Source organism: Callorhinchus milii, unplaced genomic scaffold, assembly GCF_018977255.1.
Source record: "Callorhinchus milii isolate IMCB2004 unplaced genomic scaffold, IMCB_Cmil_1.0 Scaffold2, whole genome shotgun sequence".
In the NCBI taxonomy this organism is placed as follows: Eukaryota; Metazoa; Chordata; class Chondrichthyes; order Chimaeriformes; family Callorhinchidae; genus Callorhinchus; species Callorhinchus milii.
This window is the reverse complement of record NW_024704743.1, coordinates 31,225,356-31,241,735: the sequence shown is the minus strand read 5'-3', so window position 1 is coordinate 31,241,735 and position 16,380 is coordinate 31,225,356. Positions and strand designations below refer to the sequence as shown.

The following is a 16,380-nucleotide window of genomic DNA, read 5'->3' as shown; positions in this document are numbered from 1 at the left end:
TGGTATGTTGATGGAAAATGTTAGTAGTGCTGCAGTTTCAATTATACAATAAATAGCTCAGTGGCCTGTTGCCTATATTGGCTGGTAATAATGGTGAAATCTTGTCAAGACAATGACCACAGTGAGAAACGACCGTAGGAAAAATAGACACGTATTTTCCCAAACCTCAGAGAGTGATAAAGGCCAGAGATTGTGTTCTTTCCACCTTGTTGCTGGACAGAAGTTACCTCTCACAGGAATCAGAAGCCCATATCACAGGTGTTGTGGATCGATAAGAGGTTAGTTTGGGGAGCTGGGTGGTGTCTTTTTACTTTTGGCAGTCAAAATATGCCCTTACTGATTAGATGGACATCGTCTCTCAGTTGTGTTTGCCTACAAGATGCACAGTTACTGCACTTTACAGTAAATTCTGTCAATGTGACATCCTGCCAACATGAAAGGTGCTAGATCAAATTGCAAGGATTATGAGCAAATAATAAATATGCCCATTTCGAATCCCGGGCAGGGTGAAACGTTGGGCAATTTTCCTTACTCAACACACCTCTGTTTACTTAGTAGTACATAGGAAGCTAGTTGTAAGTCGATTGGCAGATCGATCTCCGGGAGTAACAATCCCTCCCCCAAAAAAATTAAAAAACAAATAATAATTTGGTCACTCAATCCACAACTATTTGTGAGACACTGCTGTGCGCAATTGGGTGCAGATCCACAACATGAAAACCCACCTGTAATTCAGCAGAAATTGGTAGGCTTATTTAATCAGAATTGTATTCACTTATTTAATCACATTGCCTCATTGGTCATAGAACATTAATGGTTGTGGCCTCGACTATCTTGCTCTCTCAACTGGAAAAAAACACATAGCTTGTAAGAGCAGACAAGTGGAAGGAAAAGCTAAATTGCACAAACATTATTAAAACGTGACTTATAGGAAGTTTTGTTGGTTCAACCGGAAAACAAGTACACAATTTTGAAATGCATAATCCAGTGAGTGGAAGATTTGTGGTTCTATTTACTGAGTTCAACATTCAGTAATATAATAATATATAATATAAAAGTTGCTGAATACAATATTTATCACGATACCTTTTCAGCAGAACTATCATACAGCTTGTTAAAAATAGTCAGGTAATATTATATTGACTTGAGTGTTGTCACCAATTGGAAATGGAACACATTTTGTCTAAAGTCATTATTGATCATTCTAAGGTTAAGAACTGCATACCCAGATGCAGATTGGTGGACTCAATACTCTTATTTCCTCTTCCCCCACAAATATGTACTTTACAACTTCCTGTCCCAGCCATTCTGAGGCCTTTTCTGAGTTCAGTACCAACCTGATATGCTTTGTACCATTTTATGAGCTCAGGGTACACATTCACTCGTGAATGAGTTAAGACTGCCCGTGCACATTTCACATAGAATTGTTGAGCGGACTACCCACTGCTGGTACCAAGTCCTCCCGACGTGAAAAGCGCTATATCAAATGCAAGGATTATTATTATTATTATTATTATTATTATTGTGGTCTGGTATAATCAGTGGTTTTAAACGAAAAGTAATAAGGTACATTTGTTACTTGTTATCTGATGAGCTGGCCATTATTATGATACTCAAGCAAAATTATGACTACTGACGTGCTTTAGCAGACATTGAAAATGTTCATATAAAGAATAAAATGCGGCAGGATTGAGTTCAAATAGTGATGTCATGGTAGAATTGCCCACTGTCAATCACTGTCCAGCTACTCACAAGAAGGATGAAGCTCTAATAATAATAGTCCTTGCTTTGATATAGTGTCTTATGTGGTCACTTCACAAGATTTTACTATAAATGGAGAGACTGTGTTTTGTAGATGAATATAGCAGCCAATTTGTGCACAACAATGCCTTAGAAACAGCAATGAAGTTAATGACCAATTATTTTTCTGGGAAATTGTTGGCCAGAACTTCCCTTCTCTTTAACAATAATGCCATGGGATCTTTAAATTCCACCTGAACAAGCAAACGGCACCACAGTTTAATAATAATAATAATCCTTGCATTTGATATAGCGCTTTTCACGTCGGGAGGACGTCCCGAAGCGATTCACAGAACATACTATAAATTTGTGGGCGAACGCGGCAGCCAATTGCACACAGCAATGTCCCACAAACAGTCGTAGATTGAAAATGACCAATTTTATTATTGTTTTTTGTTTTTGGAGGGATTATTATTAGGGGTGTGGAGTAAGGAAACTTGCCCAAGGTTTCGCCCTGACCTGCCTGGAATTGAACTCAGGTCTCTCGCTTGCAAAGCGAGTGCTCTAACCACTGAGCTACAGGACTCCACAAACACAAATGAGGTTTAACACCTCATTTGAGGAATGGCACCTCCTACAATGCAGTGCACCCCATAGTACTACACTGGAGTGTCAGCCTGGACTCTGAGCTCAAAGTTGAACCTACAATCTTCTGACTCGGTTTGATGAGGTTCTGAAAGACCACCTTTGCTATTTAACCACATCCCTCAAAACAGAAGCTTATGGAGGTTGGGTCGGGATGGGATTACACTCAGGTTCTCGCCTCTCAAAAAAAATCACTCCAAAAAATCTTCTTCCTTTAATGGTAGAAATTTCCAATAATCCTAAAAAAGTTCATTGGGGCATAAGTGAAATAAGAAATGCAAGGCATCTTATCACCCAAGCGTATCGTAATAATGCGATTTGCCTTTCAATAATCCTTAAAACACCAGGGAAATAGCTTAATCTCTGAATAATAAGTATGTTTTCTGATGGTAGAAAAGTAAGTTTGATCGCTTTGATTTTCTTTGATGCCTTCCAAGTAGAATAAGAAGTTTGCATATGGTAGCTTCCAAACTACAGATTCACTGTAAAAGCAGTAAGTTAGGATTCTGAAATTGAGCAAGTGATACAGTAATTAACACATTATCCAAAAGCTTGTGATTGTGATTTAGGCGGTTGGAATTCTCTACTTTGTGTTGTAAACTTGACTACACGCTTTACAAAAAAAGGCTGATCAGTCAGTTTGAAACTAAACGCTTTTTGTAGCCGAATTGAAAAACACTGAAATTTGTCAGCATGATCATCAAAATCAAAGCCTGGATGATTTTCAGGCACATTGCGCTTCTTATGAATTAAACAGAGGAATATTTTTGCTCATTTTTAATATAAGATTATAGTAATTTAATCACATTTCGTGTTATTCTGCATGGTTCATGAATCACAAACCAAATCGATGGTGGCACTGGAGGTTTTCTTAACTGTAAATGAATTTCATGTTATTTGTGTTATCTAAATGTGATATTACTTCATGCTTAAAACAAAAACAATGTTTGGTCTTCAACACAGTGTACAACAGAAATATTGTCATTTTTGTGAAAAGTGAAACCTATTTAGATCTACTACCTGAAGACGTCTTCCTTCAGGCAGCATAATACTGGACTATGAACAACTCCACAACCACCATCAGTGTTACCCTGTAATCCGCTGGCAGGCTGTTTGGTAGCATTCCAGAGTCACATTCAGTGGGTTCAAGCCTGAGATTGGGACTTTGAACTCACATATTAGACTGACCTTATGTAGTGCATTGCTGAGGAATGCTGCATTGTCAGAGGTGCAGTCAGTTTGATGAGATGTTAAAGCAAGGCCCCTTCTACCTTTTCAGGTGGATGTTAACAACAACAACATTTATAAAGCGCCCTTCATGTGGGGCAGCATCTCAGAGCACTTAAGTTGTTAATGGTCCCATAATACTATTCAAAAAGAGAAGGAAGTTTTTCCTGGCGTCCCAGCCAGCAGTACTCCAAATAAAAATTGGTCATTCACTTCTGACTGTTTGTGGGAGATTGCTTCGCGCAAGTTTGCTTCTGCATTCTTTTCCAAACACACAAGTCACTGGATTTTCAGATGGTCAGTATTATCTTGCTCAGCTGAAGCAGTTCATGATTAGAACTCATTCAAAGTGCCACAAGGGTATGAATAATGACTTTGAAATAAAAGATCTCAACAGACCAGAAAAGGGAACAACACCTGAATATCTGCTGTCACGGAGTCAATACCAGTGAGGAGCACTTTGCACTGAAATATTCACCCAAAGCTTTCCAAGGCCTTTCATGTGAAATTGTGATAAAGACACCCAGCAGGTTCTGCAACACATCTTGAGTTATAGCATAAATATTGCATTACATCTCATTCACTAAACAAGATCTTAAATCCATCTGCAATTTGCACTAAATATTGCCTGTTTATTTAAAAAGAACCGCTTTGTTTATAAATTTGCATTCTGCTGCTGTAAAATATGTTAAACCATGCATCTGAAGTGTGGTATAACACTCACTGATTAACTTCACAGTATTTCTCAATACTGTTTGCTCAATTGAAATAACTCCTGGCACTAAATGTTTCTAAATATTAGACCTCAAAATTGAACCCTTCAGTTGAACCAATAAGACTGACTTTTATTTACCACACATCACTGATTGCTTGCTCATCGATTACCTCCTTACTCATCCTTAAAGTGCAGAATTTTGTCCTATAAAAATATACCAAATAGGTAGTCAGTCACTCTAATTATTTTTTAGTTTTTTAAAAAAATATGATTTGCTAAAAAAAATTTTTTTAATGCCTCTTAATTCCATTTTAAAGACATAGCGCCTTATTACCTCGTTGAGACACCTCAAAGCACTTCACAGGATATATTATTAAGTGGATTGATTGTGTATGTTGTGGGCGAAACGCAGCATCCGATTGCGCACAAATGTAGTAAAACGTTTTTAACAATTTATGTAAATTAGATCCCACTATTGTTCTTCAAACCTATATTTTGGGTGGATTAATGAATTATTAAGTGTTTAAAGTGCATCAAACAGCAAACTATTATTCATTGGATCTTTCCAGTGGTCTATTGAAGTTACACCAGATTTATGACTAGACGATTGTGCAATCACATCCCAGTTATTGTCATTCCACTCAGCCATTCACCCAGTTCAAATTGAATATCATATAATCCCCTCGGGTGAGGTGCCGGGGGAGAGTTAATATACATAAGTGAGATCTCCTTAATTTTTAATTAGTTTAGGAAGAGATGACCTGGCAATACAATATACAAAATTACATTTGCCTTTCACGTTGGGAGGACGTATCAAGGCCATGGACAGTTAAGGGTTTGGACCCAAGCTGAGGAGTCGGGATCAAGGCGGGTGGAGGGCAAGGAGGGCAAGAGGGTGACTGAAGGTGCAGAAACAGAACGGAGGGGTTCATTGGGAGTGGTGGGAGAGGAAGGAGCAAAGCAACGACTCATTCCAGGACCTTGGAAAAGAAAGGGAATTTGGAGATGGGGTGGTAATTTAAGTGCAGGGATGGGTCGAGGGACGTTTTTTTAAGGATAGGAGTGATGACGTCTGTTTTTAAAATGGTGGGAACGATGCCAGTGGACAGGGAGAGGTTTCTGATCTCTGTGAGAAGGGGGGGGGGGGGGCAACGAGGTGGAGGTGGGAAATAGAGAGGTAAAGATGGGGTTGAGGGAGCAGGTGGTTGGTTTCATGTGGGTCAAAACCGACTGGTAATCCTTTTCATTGAAATTTAGAGTTTCAGTTCCTTCACCCTACAAAACAAAGCCCAGACCTAGGTGAACATGTACCGTGCTGCAGAGAGAATATAATTTTAGGTATAAACATCTGCAAGCTCCCAGAGTTTCAGCCTGGCACTGTGTTAGCTGATTACAGCTTGTGTCACAGAACAAGTGCTATGTTTGGCCTCCATGTACAGAGGAATCGTCCAGGGTTCTTTGTGTCAATCTCTATGTAATGCTCCTGCAGAAATGTGACACAGGTGGAAGTGAAATGAAGATCATTTTGACATTGGCTTTGATGGTCTGCAAAATTGCATAACTTGCTGTCTAAGTTCACATGTGAAGACTGGCCAGTTGAATGAGGTTTCAGAAGGTGACAGATGCTTGTTCTCCAGAGTAAATCAATAACTTCAGACAAGGAGGAAGCAATTTTAGAGGGAAATAGTTTTAAAAAGCACCAACTTGAAAAAAGTGATTGGTTCAACTTCACATTTTTTTTCTTCTTTTTACAGTTTCTAACAGTAAATCTTGAGGAATATAGCATTTTACAAGGTGGAAAAAAAACTGGCATGAAAGATCCATCTGGCTCCAAGAAGTTTGAACAACATTTACTTTGAACAAATTACTTGGGCTGTGTTGATGGAATAATACCATATATTAATGGGTATTAGCTGTTCTGGGGGTTAGTTCTAAATTATCATGAGTCAATTAAAGAACAAGAATATATCTACTTCCCTGTAGAAAGTCTTGACACTTTAATAATTTGGCCTGTGCTTCCAGTGACAAAAGAAAATATTTCATATTTACTGACTTTGTCAAAATCTATTGTCAGTGAGGTAGAAGGGTTTATTTTGTGACTAATCATTCCATAAAGCTGTCGCTATATTTGCCGAAATGTAATTAGGCTGGAGCCATATAATTTATTGTTGCGGTGAAGCCGGTTTGAAAAGTTCTGGCTTTATAAATATTGCACATTCGATTGTTTCCCTGTTTGATGCTCAGTCCCTCCTTGTGTTCCTTATGTAACAAAATGATTCAACCCATTCCTTATTCTGAAATATTTTGGGTAAAAACATAGGTGGCCCTTTATCCAGTCTTTTCATTGAAGGAGAATTGACAAGTATTACTCATCAATCACCTGCTCTGTGATCACCTCCAGGTACTTGGTCTGCCTATATTAATTATATTTCTAAAATATTCTCATCCATCGAACTCTTCTACTGAGTTGTCTGCTTGTGGGACAATGCTGCAGACAACAACAACTTGTATTTATATAGTACCCCTCACACAGGGTAGCGTCCCAGAATGCTTGACAGTGGTGGAGCATGGTGCTGAACCAGGGGGAGGGAGAGGTGACTGTAGGCCAGTCGAATAGGAAGGTCTTCGGGCCCGACCTGAAGATGGGGAAAGAAGGGGCAAGGCAGAGGGATAGAGGAAGAGCATTCCAGAGCTTTGGGGCGTAGTGGCTGAAAGCACGACCACCAACGATGGAACGGAGGGCACAGGGATGTGCAGAAGGCTGGAGCCAATCAAGCGGGGGCAGCGGGTTGTGTGTTGGGGGCTAAGCAGGTCGGAGAGGAAGGGAGGTGCCAGGGCATGAAGAGATTTAAAATTGATCTTGAAATCGATCCATTCGGGGATAGGGAGCCAGTGGAGCCTGGCTAGAACTGGTGCGATGGGGGTGATTCCTACTTGGGTGTCCAAATGATAGTGGGCAATTGGGCAGTTGTGCAGCCAACCTCCGACAAGGTACTTTTGCGGCTCAACAAGGTTTGAACGCACAGACACGATGGGGCAAATGGCCACCTTCTGGGCTATAAATTCTATGGTTCTATAAAACACTTAGCAGTCACACAGGGGAAACGATTACAGCAAGCAGAAGAACGGAGTTATCAATTCCATACAGAAACCATCATTTAATAACTCACAGGCAGTCGCATAGCTTGGTACCACAAGCTGCAATAAAATGAACATTCTAGGAATTGTTGGCCAGGACACTGAGAGAAACTTTCACTTTTTGAATAGTGCCATGGAATTTTTAATATCCACTTGAGGATTGCATCTCGACAAATGCAGCGCTCCCCCAGAACTATATTGGAGTGTCAACACAGACTGTGATCTCAAAGTCCCGACATGGGGCCTGAATCCATAACCTTTGGACTCGAGGCAAGTAGTGTAGTTTGGCTTCTGCTTTCTTACTCCCTAGAATATGGCTATAGCAACCTGCTACCCCTTTGCCACTTCCTCATATAACTTTACAGAACAGTAGAAGGCCATTTGGCCCATTGCGTCTGTGCAGTTCCCATTTACCTGCAGATTTCCTTACAAAGGTCATATTTAAACTCTCCTTGTGACAATATCACCAGTGTATGCATATTTGGCCATCAATAACTGATAAAGGCTTGCAGTGGTCTTTGCACTTGTTGACTCTCTTTGTTTAAAGCCTCACTTTTAATGCTTTGAGCAGAAATGAAATGTTGTTTTTAGGCACATGCTCCCAATCTGCCTGATTTCCAAATATACATGTTGGGTCCTTCTACTTGCAACATCTTTGCATCAACTCTTTGAGGAGCTTCAAATGTTCTCTGATCTGATTAGCGCTGTACAAAACAACGGTATGCTCAAGAGTGCACTGTTATTCCCTCTAATCTGATTCATTATTGAGGTCCAATTAGGAGAGCCTTGAACAGCGAAGCTATATTTTATTATTTTCTTTTAAAACAGCGTAAATCTAATTTTGTACATATTTTTGGAGGAAAAGCCATTTATGCTTGCAAAGTCCCACAAACAGGCACAAAGTGAATGACTCATTAATTTGGAATATTGTTGGCTGGAACACAGGGATAAATTGCCTTCTCTTTTTGATTAATGTGACGGGACCTTTGGCATTCAACTGAATAGACGGAGGAAGTTTTATTTTCACATTGAATCTTATATACAAGACTTTGATATTGTCATCGCTTTATTTTAGACCAACAAGCTTCTGCTTTTTCTGCACTCTCTGCTGAGTTGTGCAAAATTTAAAAAAGACCATCTTCATATCTTGAACTCGTTTTGGTATTTAAACTCAAACAGTTAACTTCCATTTACATAAACACTTCAGAATATGTGAGTAATTGCAGACAATGCTCCTTTAAATGAATATTCCTGCTGAAGTGGCAATTCTTACAATGTAAAGTATTTACCCCCTTACGATATGCCTCCGCATTAATTATAAACAGCCTTTTACCTTTAAGGAACCTGAAGAAACCCACGCATTTACTGAGCTCTCTCCCCTTATAATAATAATAATAATCCTTGCATTTGATATAGCGCTTTTCACGTCTTCTAGACGTCCCATACTGTAAAGTGAATTGACTGTATATTTGTGGGCGAACGCGGCAGCCAATTGCGCACAGCAATGTCCCACAAACAGTCATGGATTGAAAATTACCAATTTATTATTGTTTTGTTTTTTTGGAGGGATTATTATTAGGTGTGTGGAGTAAGGAAACTTGCCCAAGGTTTCGCCCTGCCTGGAATTGAACTCAGATCTCTTACTTGCAAAGCGAGTGCTCTAACCCCTGAGTTACTGGACTCCCTTCCATTGAAGCAAGCTAGTAGTGAGTTTAGAATGATGGTAAGAAGATTGGAGCAGTGATTGTTTTGTTGCAGCCTTTACTGAAATGCTGATTTGTTTCTCAGTGACTTCACACATGCGGTGCTGTCATCAAGAACACTCCTCCCCCATTTTACCACACAAGACGCACATGTCCCAGGTGGTGTTTTTCTAAGACATAAATTAATTGTTTATTGTATTGTTTAATGCTCATGAATGTCAAAAGCAAGTCACTTGTTTCTATTTTGCACGTTCCAGCACTGAACATACTCAGGTCGATGAAGCACAGACTCATTACTTTGCCTAATCAATGTAGCTTAGCCTGAGCCTCAGACAAAATATCCCTACTGTATGAGTGTGATTTGTTTTCTCTCTTCTTACACCAACCTTTTTTCTCCTAACCGAGATAACAAATTTATGATCAAATGTGAGTCATATTTTATTGTAGACTTGTGCTTACTAGTTGCCAGTTGAAGTTGCCCAACTTCATTTTCATAAGTGTCCAAAATAGCATTAAATCCAATGGACATCCGTTGAAAGAGAAGATTTTAGCTGATTTAGAGCCCAGATCCAAGAGGCGAAATAACCATGTACCATCTCACTTTGCCATTCAAGTTACCAATCTATTTCCCTTTTTTGGACAGGCTTTTGCTGAAAGCAAGTGGAAAGCTTATTTTCACCTGAGAGCATTTTGCTGAGATCTATGTTAATTATTTGATAGTTTTGATTAGCTCAGTGACTATCCAGATAAAATGAAGAATATTTTGACCTGTATTTATGATGTTTTTTGGGGGGGCATTTGCTGGGGCATAGGCATTCACAATGTATTTTGCCAGTGGTTGTGAAATTGCTTGTAATGGAGGGGTCCTGCTCAGATAACTATTAACTCTTTGTTACAAAATATTCCCTTTTTTTATTGAGTGGTGGGTGGGGGAGTAGTTATATTTCTCGGTACAGTATTCACTGCCATTATCTGTCTTATGTTGGAAGGATGATGACCTTAAACCTGATTGATTTCAGGCTCTGGCCATGAGTGATGAATAGTGGGGTTTCTGCTTTCAATAACTATCTTGACAACGTTTGCCAGAAGTTGAATCCCTTAAATCTTATTACTGTGGAGGAACTTACCTGGAATTTTGTAACATTCCTGTAAATTGAAATGGTTGCATTGATTTTTTTTCAGAAGGAAGGAAAAAGTGCGTTAGATAGGCCATAAAGACAGACATTTGCTTTCCATTAAAAAGCTCAGGATGTCACTGAAGAGCAATAATTCATTTGAACAATCTGAAGATTCTAATCCACTTTTTACTTTGTGTTCCAAACTTTGCAAACTTTGTTTCTGGGATAAAATTTAGTAAACTATTATAGTTCATTTACTGTACAGTATTTATAGATGATATTTATGATAATGAAAAACATCCATATGGTTTTCACACACAAAATCAGTTAATAAGGTATTTCTTGAGGAAGTAGCTGGTTTTCATTATTTTAACTTCATTATGAGAAAACTTCCTGTTGCATTAAATTGCAATCCCTGATATTGGCTGAAACCTCGTTTACAATCAGAGCAGCTCAAACATCAATAAATTATACCTCTGTTGAAAAATGACACCATTCTCCATACATTTAACAAAGAGGTTTTGTAATTTTACTGGTGTATCCACACTATTGATTTATTTTCAGCAAAATTCTATAATTCAGGCTGTTTATGAAAGTTTCAGGCACAATCATTTTACTTTCCCCAGTTCAAGTTGGCAATAGTCATTTTACTTTTTGTAGGTTAGATAAATAATTAAGAAAATATTGTTTTGTTTTGAAAAAATCATCCAACTGATTTAATATAATAAAATTGAAGTAGCGAGAGACGTCTTTGTATATCTTCTGAGCTATGGTGGGGTTATAAAATTCACAGAGGCACCAGGAAATTTGACCAGTCGCAAATCCGTTGGTTGTATCTACAAATACCATCAGCTGGAATTTCTGTTCATCGGATGGGACCTCAACCAAGGTCCCGTTTGCCGGTTAAGGTGGAAGTTAAAGATCTCATGACACTATTCAAAAAGAGAAGGAAGTTTCTCCTGATGTCCTGGCCAACAATCCCCCAGATAAAATCTGTCATTCATTCCACGACTGTTTGTGGGACCTTGCTTGACTTACTTACAAATGCACAGTTACTGTACAGTAAACACCTGCAAAGCACTTTTAGATGTCCTCCCAACGTGAAAGGCACCGAATCAAATACTTTGAGACCTTTTTCCTGCAGAAGCTATCAAAGCTACTGTTAACTTTCAAATTATTTACAAGATGGAAAATAATAAAATATTGTAGAAACGTACCTAGAAAGTTTTAGTCCATTGTACAAACATGAGTTTGTTTTTCAGCTAAAGTAGGCACTTCTGGAATTCTGCTTTCGGAACACTTTAGTGATTTGTAATCTCCTTAGATACCTTCAGTTATTGACTACAAGTTCTAGCACTGCACATGTAGATACAAGTCACTAGCATTTGAGCATTCACTAAATTTGTCTTCATGGCCGTCTTGTTTTTGGTATTATTTGTACTGTGCAGTCCTGTAGCTCAGTGGTTAGAGCACTCGCTTTACAAGCGAGAGACCTGGGTTCAATTCCAGGCAGGTCAGGGCGAAACCTTGGGCAAGTTTCCTTACTCCACATGCCTAATAATAATCCCTCCAAAAACAAAAAACAATAATAAATTGGTCATTTTCAATCTACGACTGTTTGTGGGACATTGCTGTGCGCAATTGGCTGCCGCGTTCGCCCACAAATATACAGTCAATTCACTTTACAGTGTGTTCTGTGAAGCGCTTTGGGACGTCCTCCCGACATGAAAAGCGCTATATCAAATGCAAGGACTATTATTCTTATTACTGCTTTTTTCCATCTTTGTGTCCTATATTTTTGGGCTTTGTCCATTCACCTAAATTTCTCAATTTTAGATATTTTGTGCAATTAGCATTATGTATTTCTTCTGAAGACAAAATTGAGGGAACTGAAATTATTATCAACTAATGTTTTGCCAATTTTTTAACTTCCCAATGCTGGAAATGCGGAATTTTAGACATCCTGAGCTGAAGCATTAATTGTTGATATTCCACGAGCTGCCACATATGATAGAATTAAAAAGGATAACCTAGTCAGGTAATTTACTTATTTAAACCAACTTCATCTGCTCCCAATATGATGCAGGGGTTGATGGTGATTGTTGGTATAACACCAGGCAGGACTGACCAGAAGGTCAGTTGGGCAAGTTGTCCACTTGGGAAAATGAAGAGAAAAATAAGCCGTGGTTCATATTTGTACAGCAACTAGACATTAGACTCCATACAGTTGTAGTATGAACCTGTACTGAAAAGAGCAAGTGGTAAGAAACCACTTTCTATGACAGTTAGTTAGCAGAATCTAAATTTCTCCAACTGGTTGGTGTTTTGCAATAATATGTAATAGTTCCTTTGCATTCTGAGCATTTAGATTATACATATTAGCAGAAAGAATGCATGTATAATGTTTGCATTAATAATAATAATAATAATCCTTGCATTTGATATAGCGTTTTTCACGTCGGGAGGACGTCCCAAAGCGCTTCACAGAACACACTGTAAAGTGAATTGACCGTATATTTGTGGGCGAACGCGGCAGCTAATTGCGCACAGCAATATCCCACAAACAGTCGTAGATTGAAAATGACCAACCTAATTATTGTTTTTGTTTTTTGGAGGGATTATTAGGCATGTGGAGTAAGGAAACTTGCCCAAGGTTTCGCCCTGCCTGGAATTGAACTCGGGTCTCTCGCTCGCAAAGCGAGTGCTCTAACATTGTTATCTGATTGCCGCATTCAATATTAATGAACTAATTAAAAGTAATACAATGAAATTACAAGACACTCAAACTATAGTTGGTAGCACTATCTGACAGTTTCACTGTCAGAGGTTTGTTGGTTGAAGCCCACATTGGGACTTTGAGCTCCTAATCTAGATTGACACACCAGTGCAATACTGTACTGGGGAAGAGCTACATTGTTTGAAATACTGCCTTTCTGATGAGAAGTTCAACTGAGGTCCAGTCTCTCTGTTCAGATGGAGATAAAATATGCCATGGAACAATTTTGAAAAAAAAGACAAGTTTCTCCTGGTGTCCTGGCCAATGGTCCCCTTTATAAATTGGTTATCACTTTGTGGTTGCTTGTGGGGTCCTTTCAGTTTGCAAAATTGTCTACCGTATTTTCTTACAAATTCACAGACACAACATTGACAGCATTTTCCTGTGATGCATTTTTTAGTGTCTTGATATTATAGGACCTATATCAAATCCAAGGATTCTTTTATTCCAATAAAAATCTTGACTGGAATCATGACCGACTATAAACTAAATCATTATATCACTATATCTATATAGAACACCTTTGGACTGCAACATCATGTGCAATTATTTGACTTGTTCAATTCATTGATTCATTAAAACTTTGTATTATTGCAATACAGATGCCTGAACGCTTGCACGTACTGCAAGACCAAGCATGCCAGAGGAGAACTCGCCAGTTACCGCATTGAAGAGCTGGTGGACCGAGCCATTCAGTCTTTCAAAGGTAATGTTTAAATATAAATCTATATGTTGAGGTACACCAAATATTATGTACAGCTGGAAAGGGTTACTAGGAAAGATGGTTCAAGAAAAAAAAGACAAATTTAAGATATGGGTTGAGTCGTAATTGTGGGATCGTAGGATATGGTGGAAGGTTGAGATCAAATGGGGCCAACAATCATTCTACATACAATGTAGAATTTTCTGTTGCTTTCAAAAAAGACCTTCAGTATGTCCAACTATCATTACAGTAATTTATTGCACCTTTCTTGTTTCTGGCTTTGATTATACAACCAAATTTCAGTGCCTGAAGAATCAATCAATCAATCTTTTAGGACTTGTATTTTCACAACTGTTTTGGGACTTCATATATTGTGTATAATGTACACCTGGCCAGTAGTGTTCTATTTATATAACCACTGTGGTTTTAGAGTTAAATACTTTTATTTAGTATTACCCAGCACTCAAGCCTATCGGTGACTTTCTGCACACCACAACTCTTCATTGATATTTGCATTTAAGCATATTGGGATCCTGAACTTTGTAGCAATGTGCCTTGATGTGCCTTTTTATCTTCATTACTTTTAGCACATGATGTTGTCTGATGCTGTGAAGAGAGTATTCTGGTCAAATATGAGTTTCCAAATATAATTGTTTTCCTCCACATGTGAAAGATTCTTAGAGAGTAATATGAGAAAAGGAGATTTGTCCCATTATTTTCTCTTCCACTGTAATCAGATCTGTGGATTAGGGTTAACAGCAATTTCTTTCTGGCTATTCCATCAGTATATTTCACTGTATCATTCAAAACCTTTCTGTGCAATCTTTGCTCTTGATTATTCCTATTTGTATTCACACTTGTAGTCATCTAGCTGTGACTGTCTGTCTGACTATCTCTTGAATAAGTCAAGTACTATGTTCATGGTACAATGTAGAATTTGCTGAAGGAAAAGAGAGTGCAACCTAAATTTTACATTACCAGATGTGGAACTGGAACTCAGGCTCCTCCACTGTTAAGCTCTCTGAGACGCTACCCTGAGTGGAGGGCGCTTTAAAAGTGCAAGTTGTTGTGTTGAAATTTAATTGAATCCTTTTGTTCCTCAGAGTTGATCGGAATTAACTCAGTCAAATATTAAGAATTTTTGAGGCAAGAAAAGACCACTACGCCCAACAAATCGGTTGGATAGTTCTCAAACCCTGCTCATCCTTCAAACCCTTTATTTCCAGAAATACCTCTTGAAACTCACTCGTACTGTGAGCTGTGATGGTTTACCCTGGTAGCTTATTCAACAAATCTTTTATCTTTAGAAATACTAATGGCAAATTATCTTTTCCTTCACTGTTTTCACAATCATAACAAGTCAATTAAAATAGCTCAGTCTAAAACAACTGCTGCTAATAACTTTATTGTTACATTCCATGACCAAATCCTAATGAGCCAAGACCCGTGTCATGACATGGTATGGATATGGAGGTTCGATTCCTGGGCAGGGTGAAACCTTAGGCAAGTTTCCTTACTCCAAACGCCTCTGTTTACCTAGCAGTAAGTAGGTACCTGGTTGTTAGTCGATTGCCAGATCGCTTTCTGGGGGTAATAATTCCTCCCTCCCCACAAAATAATTTGGTCACTCCATCCAAATGTTTGTAGGGCACTGCTATGCACAATTGACTGCTACATTTTGTCTGCAGAATACACTTTACAATATATTCTGTGAAGCGCTTTGATGTCTCAACGACACAGTAATAAGGTGATATGTCAAATAGTAAGGATTATTATTATTATATAATGTTCTCTCTTATTCACATTGTCAGTCCTCCATCTGCTTGATTTTGCCTTATTTGGGATTTAGTCAGCCAACAGTGGATTAATTCATAAACATTAGCAGTTTTTCTATTGTCTGGTAATGAGGTTGCAATGCTGGACACATGCTATTATGAGCAAGATAGCATTCATATCTGGTAATGATTGCTTTGCTACCCTACCAAAGAACAGAAGAAAAAGCTTCATTCCATTTGACTAGGCTGTAACATATTAGATATTGCTTTTGATCAATGTGGTGTTCAGTTAAAGGTTACAGCCTGAGGTTTGCAGGTCTCAGTAATCTGTAATGGAAAACATAAATTTTTTTGCATGGAAAACATCAAATTATATTTCCATACAACATAGTGTATTACCAAATGAAAGCCAGCAGATTCTGTAAGTGTTTGATCATTCCCGGCTCTTAAAGTGACAAACTCTACAAATCTGACCAAAATAAGTTGTCCCCAGTAATTGCTGTTACAATTGACGGATGATTTATGAGGTGACAGAGATTTTTATATCTTACGTAAGTCATATAAGTTTTCTTTTCAACAATGTAGATCAGCAAATTAAAAGAAAACCTACATCTTACTTTGCATCAGCTCTGCTAGTGTTATGGTTGTTAGACATGGGAGTTGGGGCATTCATTATTTGAAGACATTTCAAAATGTTATTCTTGTTGAACATGCAAGAATCCACAGATCCATAATTTTTGGGGCATTTCATTAGTGAAGTCTAGTTTGCAGGTTGATTTAACCGTGTGCAATCACATGTACATAGAGGATTGCGGGTGTTTTTAATTATGTTCTGGGCTA

The 16,380-nt window shown here is 38.4% G+C and overlaps 1 protein-coding gene and 1 non-coding gene across 2 annotated transcripts in view; both read left to right on the top strand.

Moving 5' to 3' along the window:
- The window catches only part of cdkal1 (CDK5 regulatory subunit associated protein 1-like 1), a 472,504-nt gene that overhangs the window by 173,835 nt on the left and 282,289 nt on the right, over nt 1-16,380 (top strand). Inside the window, exon 8 of the mRNA XM_042332426.1 lies at nt 13,665-13,768. Within this exon, the coding sequence (XP_042188360.1) occupies nt 13,665-13,768 (104 nt within the window). The remainder of the gene's footprint in view (nt 1-13,664; nt 13,769-16,380) is intronic.
- Nucleotides 11,733-11,804, top strand: trnav-uac. Its single transcript has one exon. It is a non-coding gene; the product is annotated as a tRNA-Val (tRNA).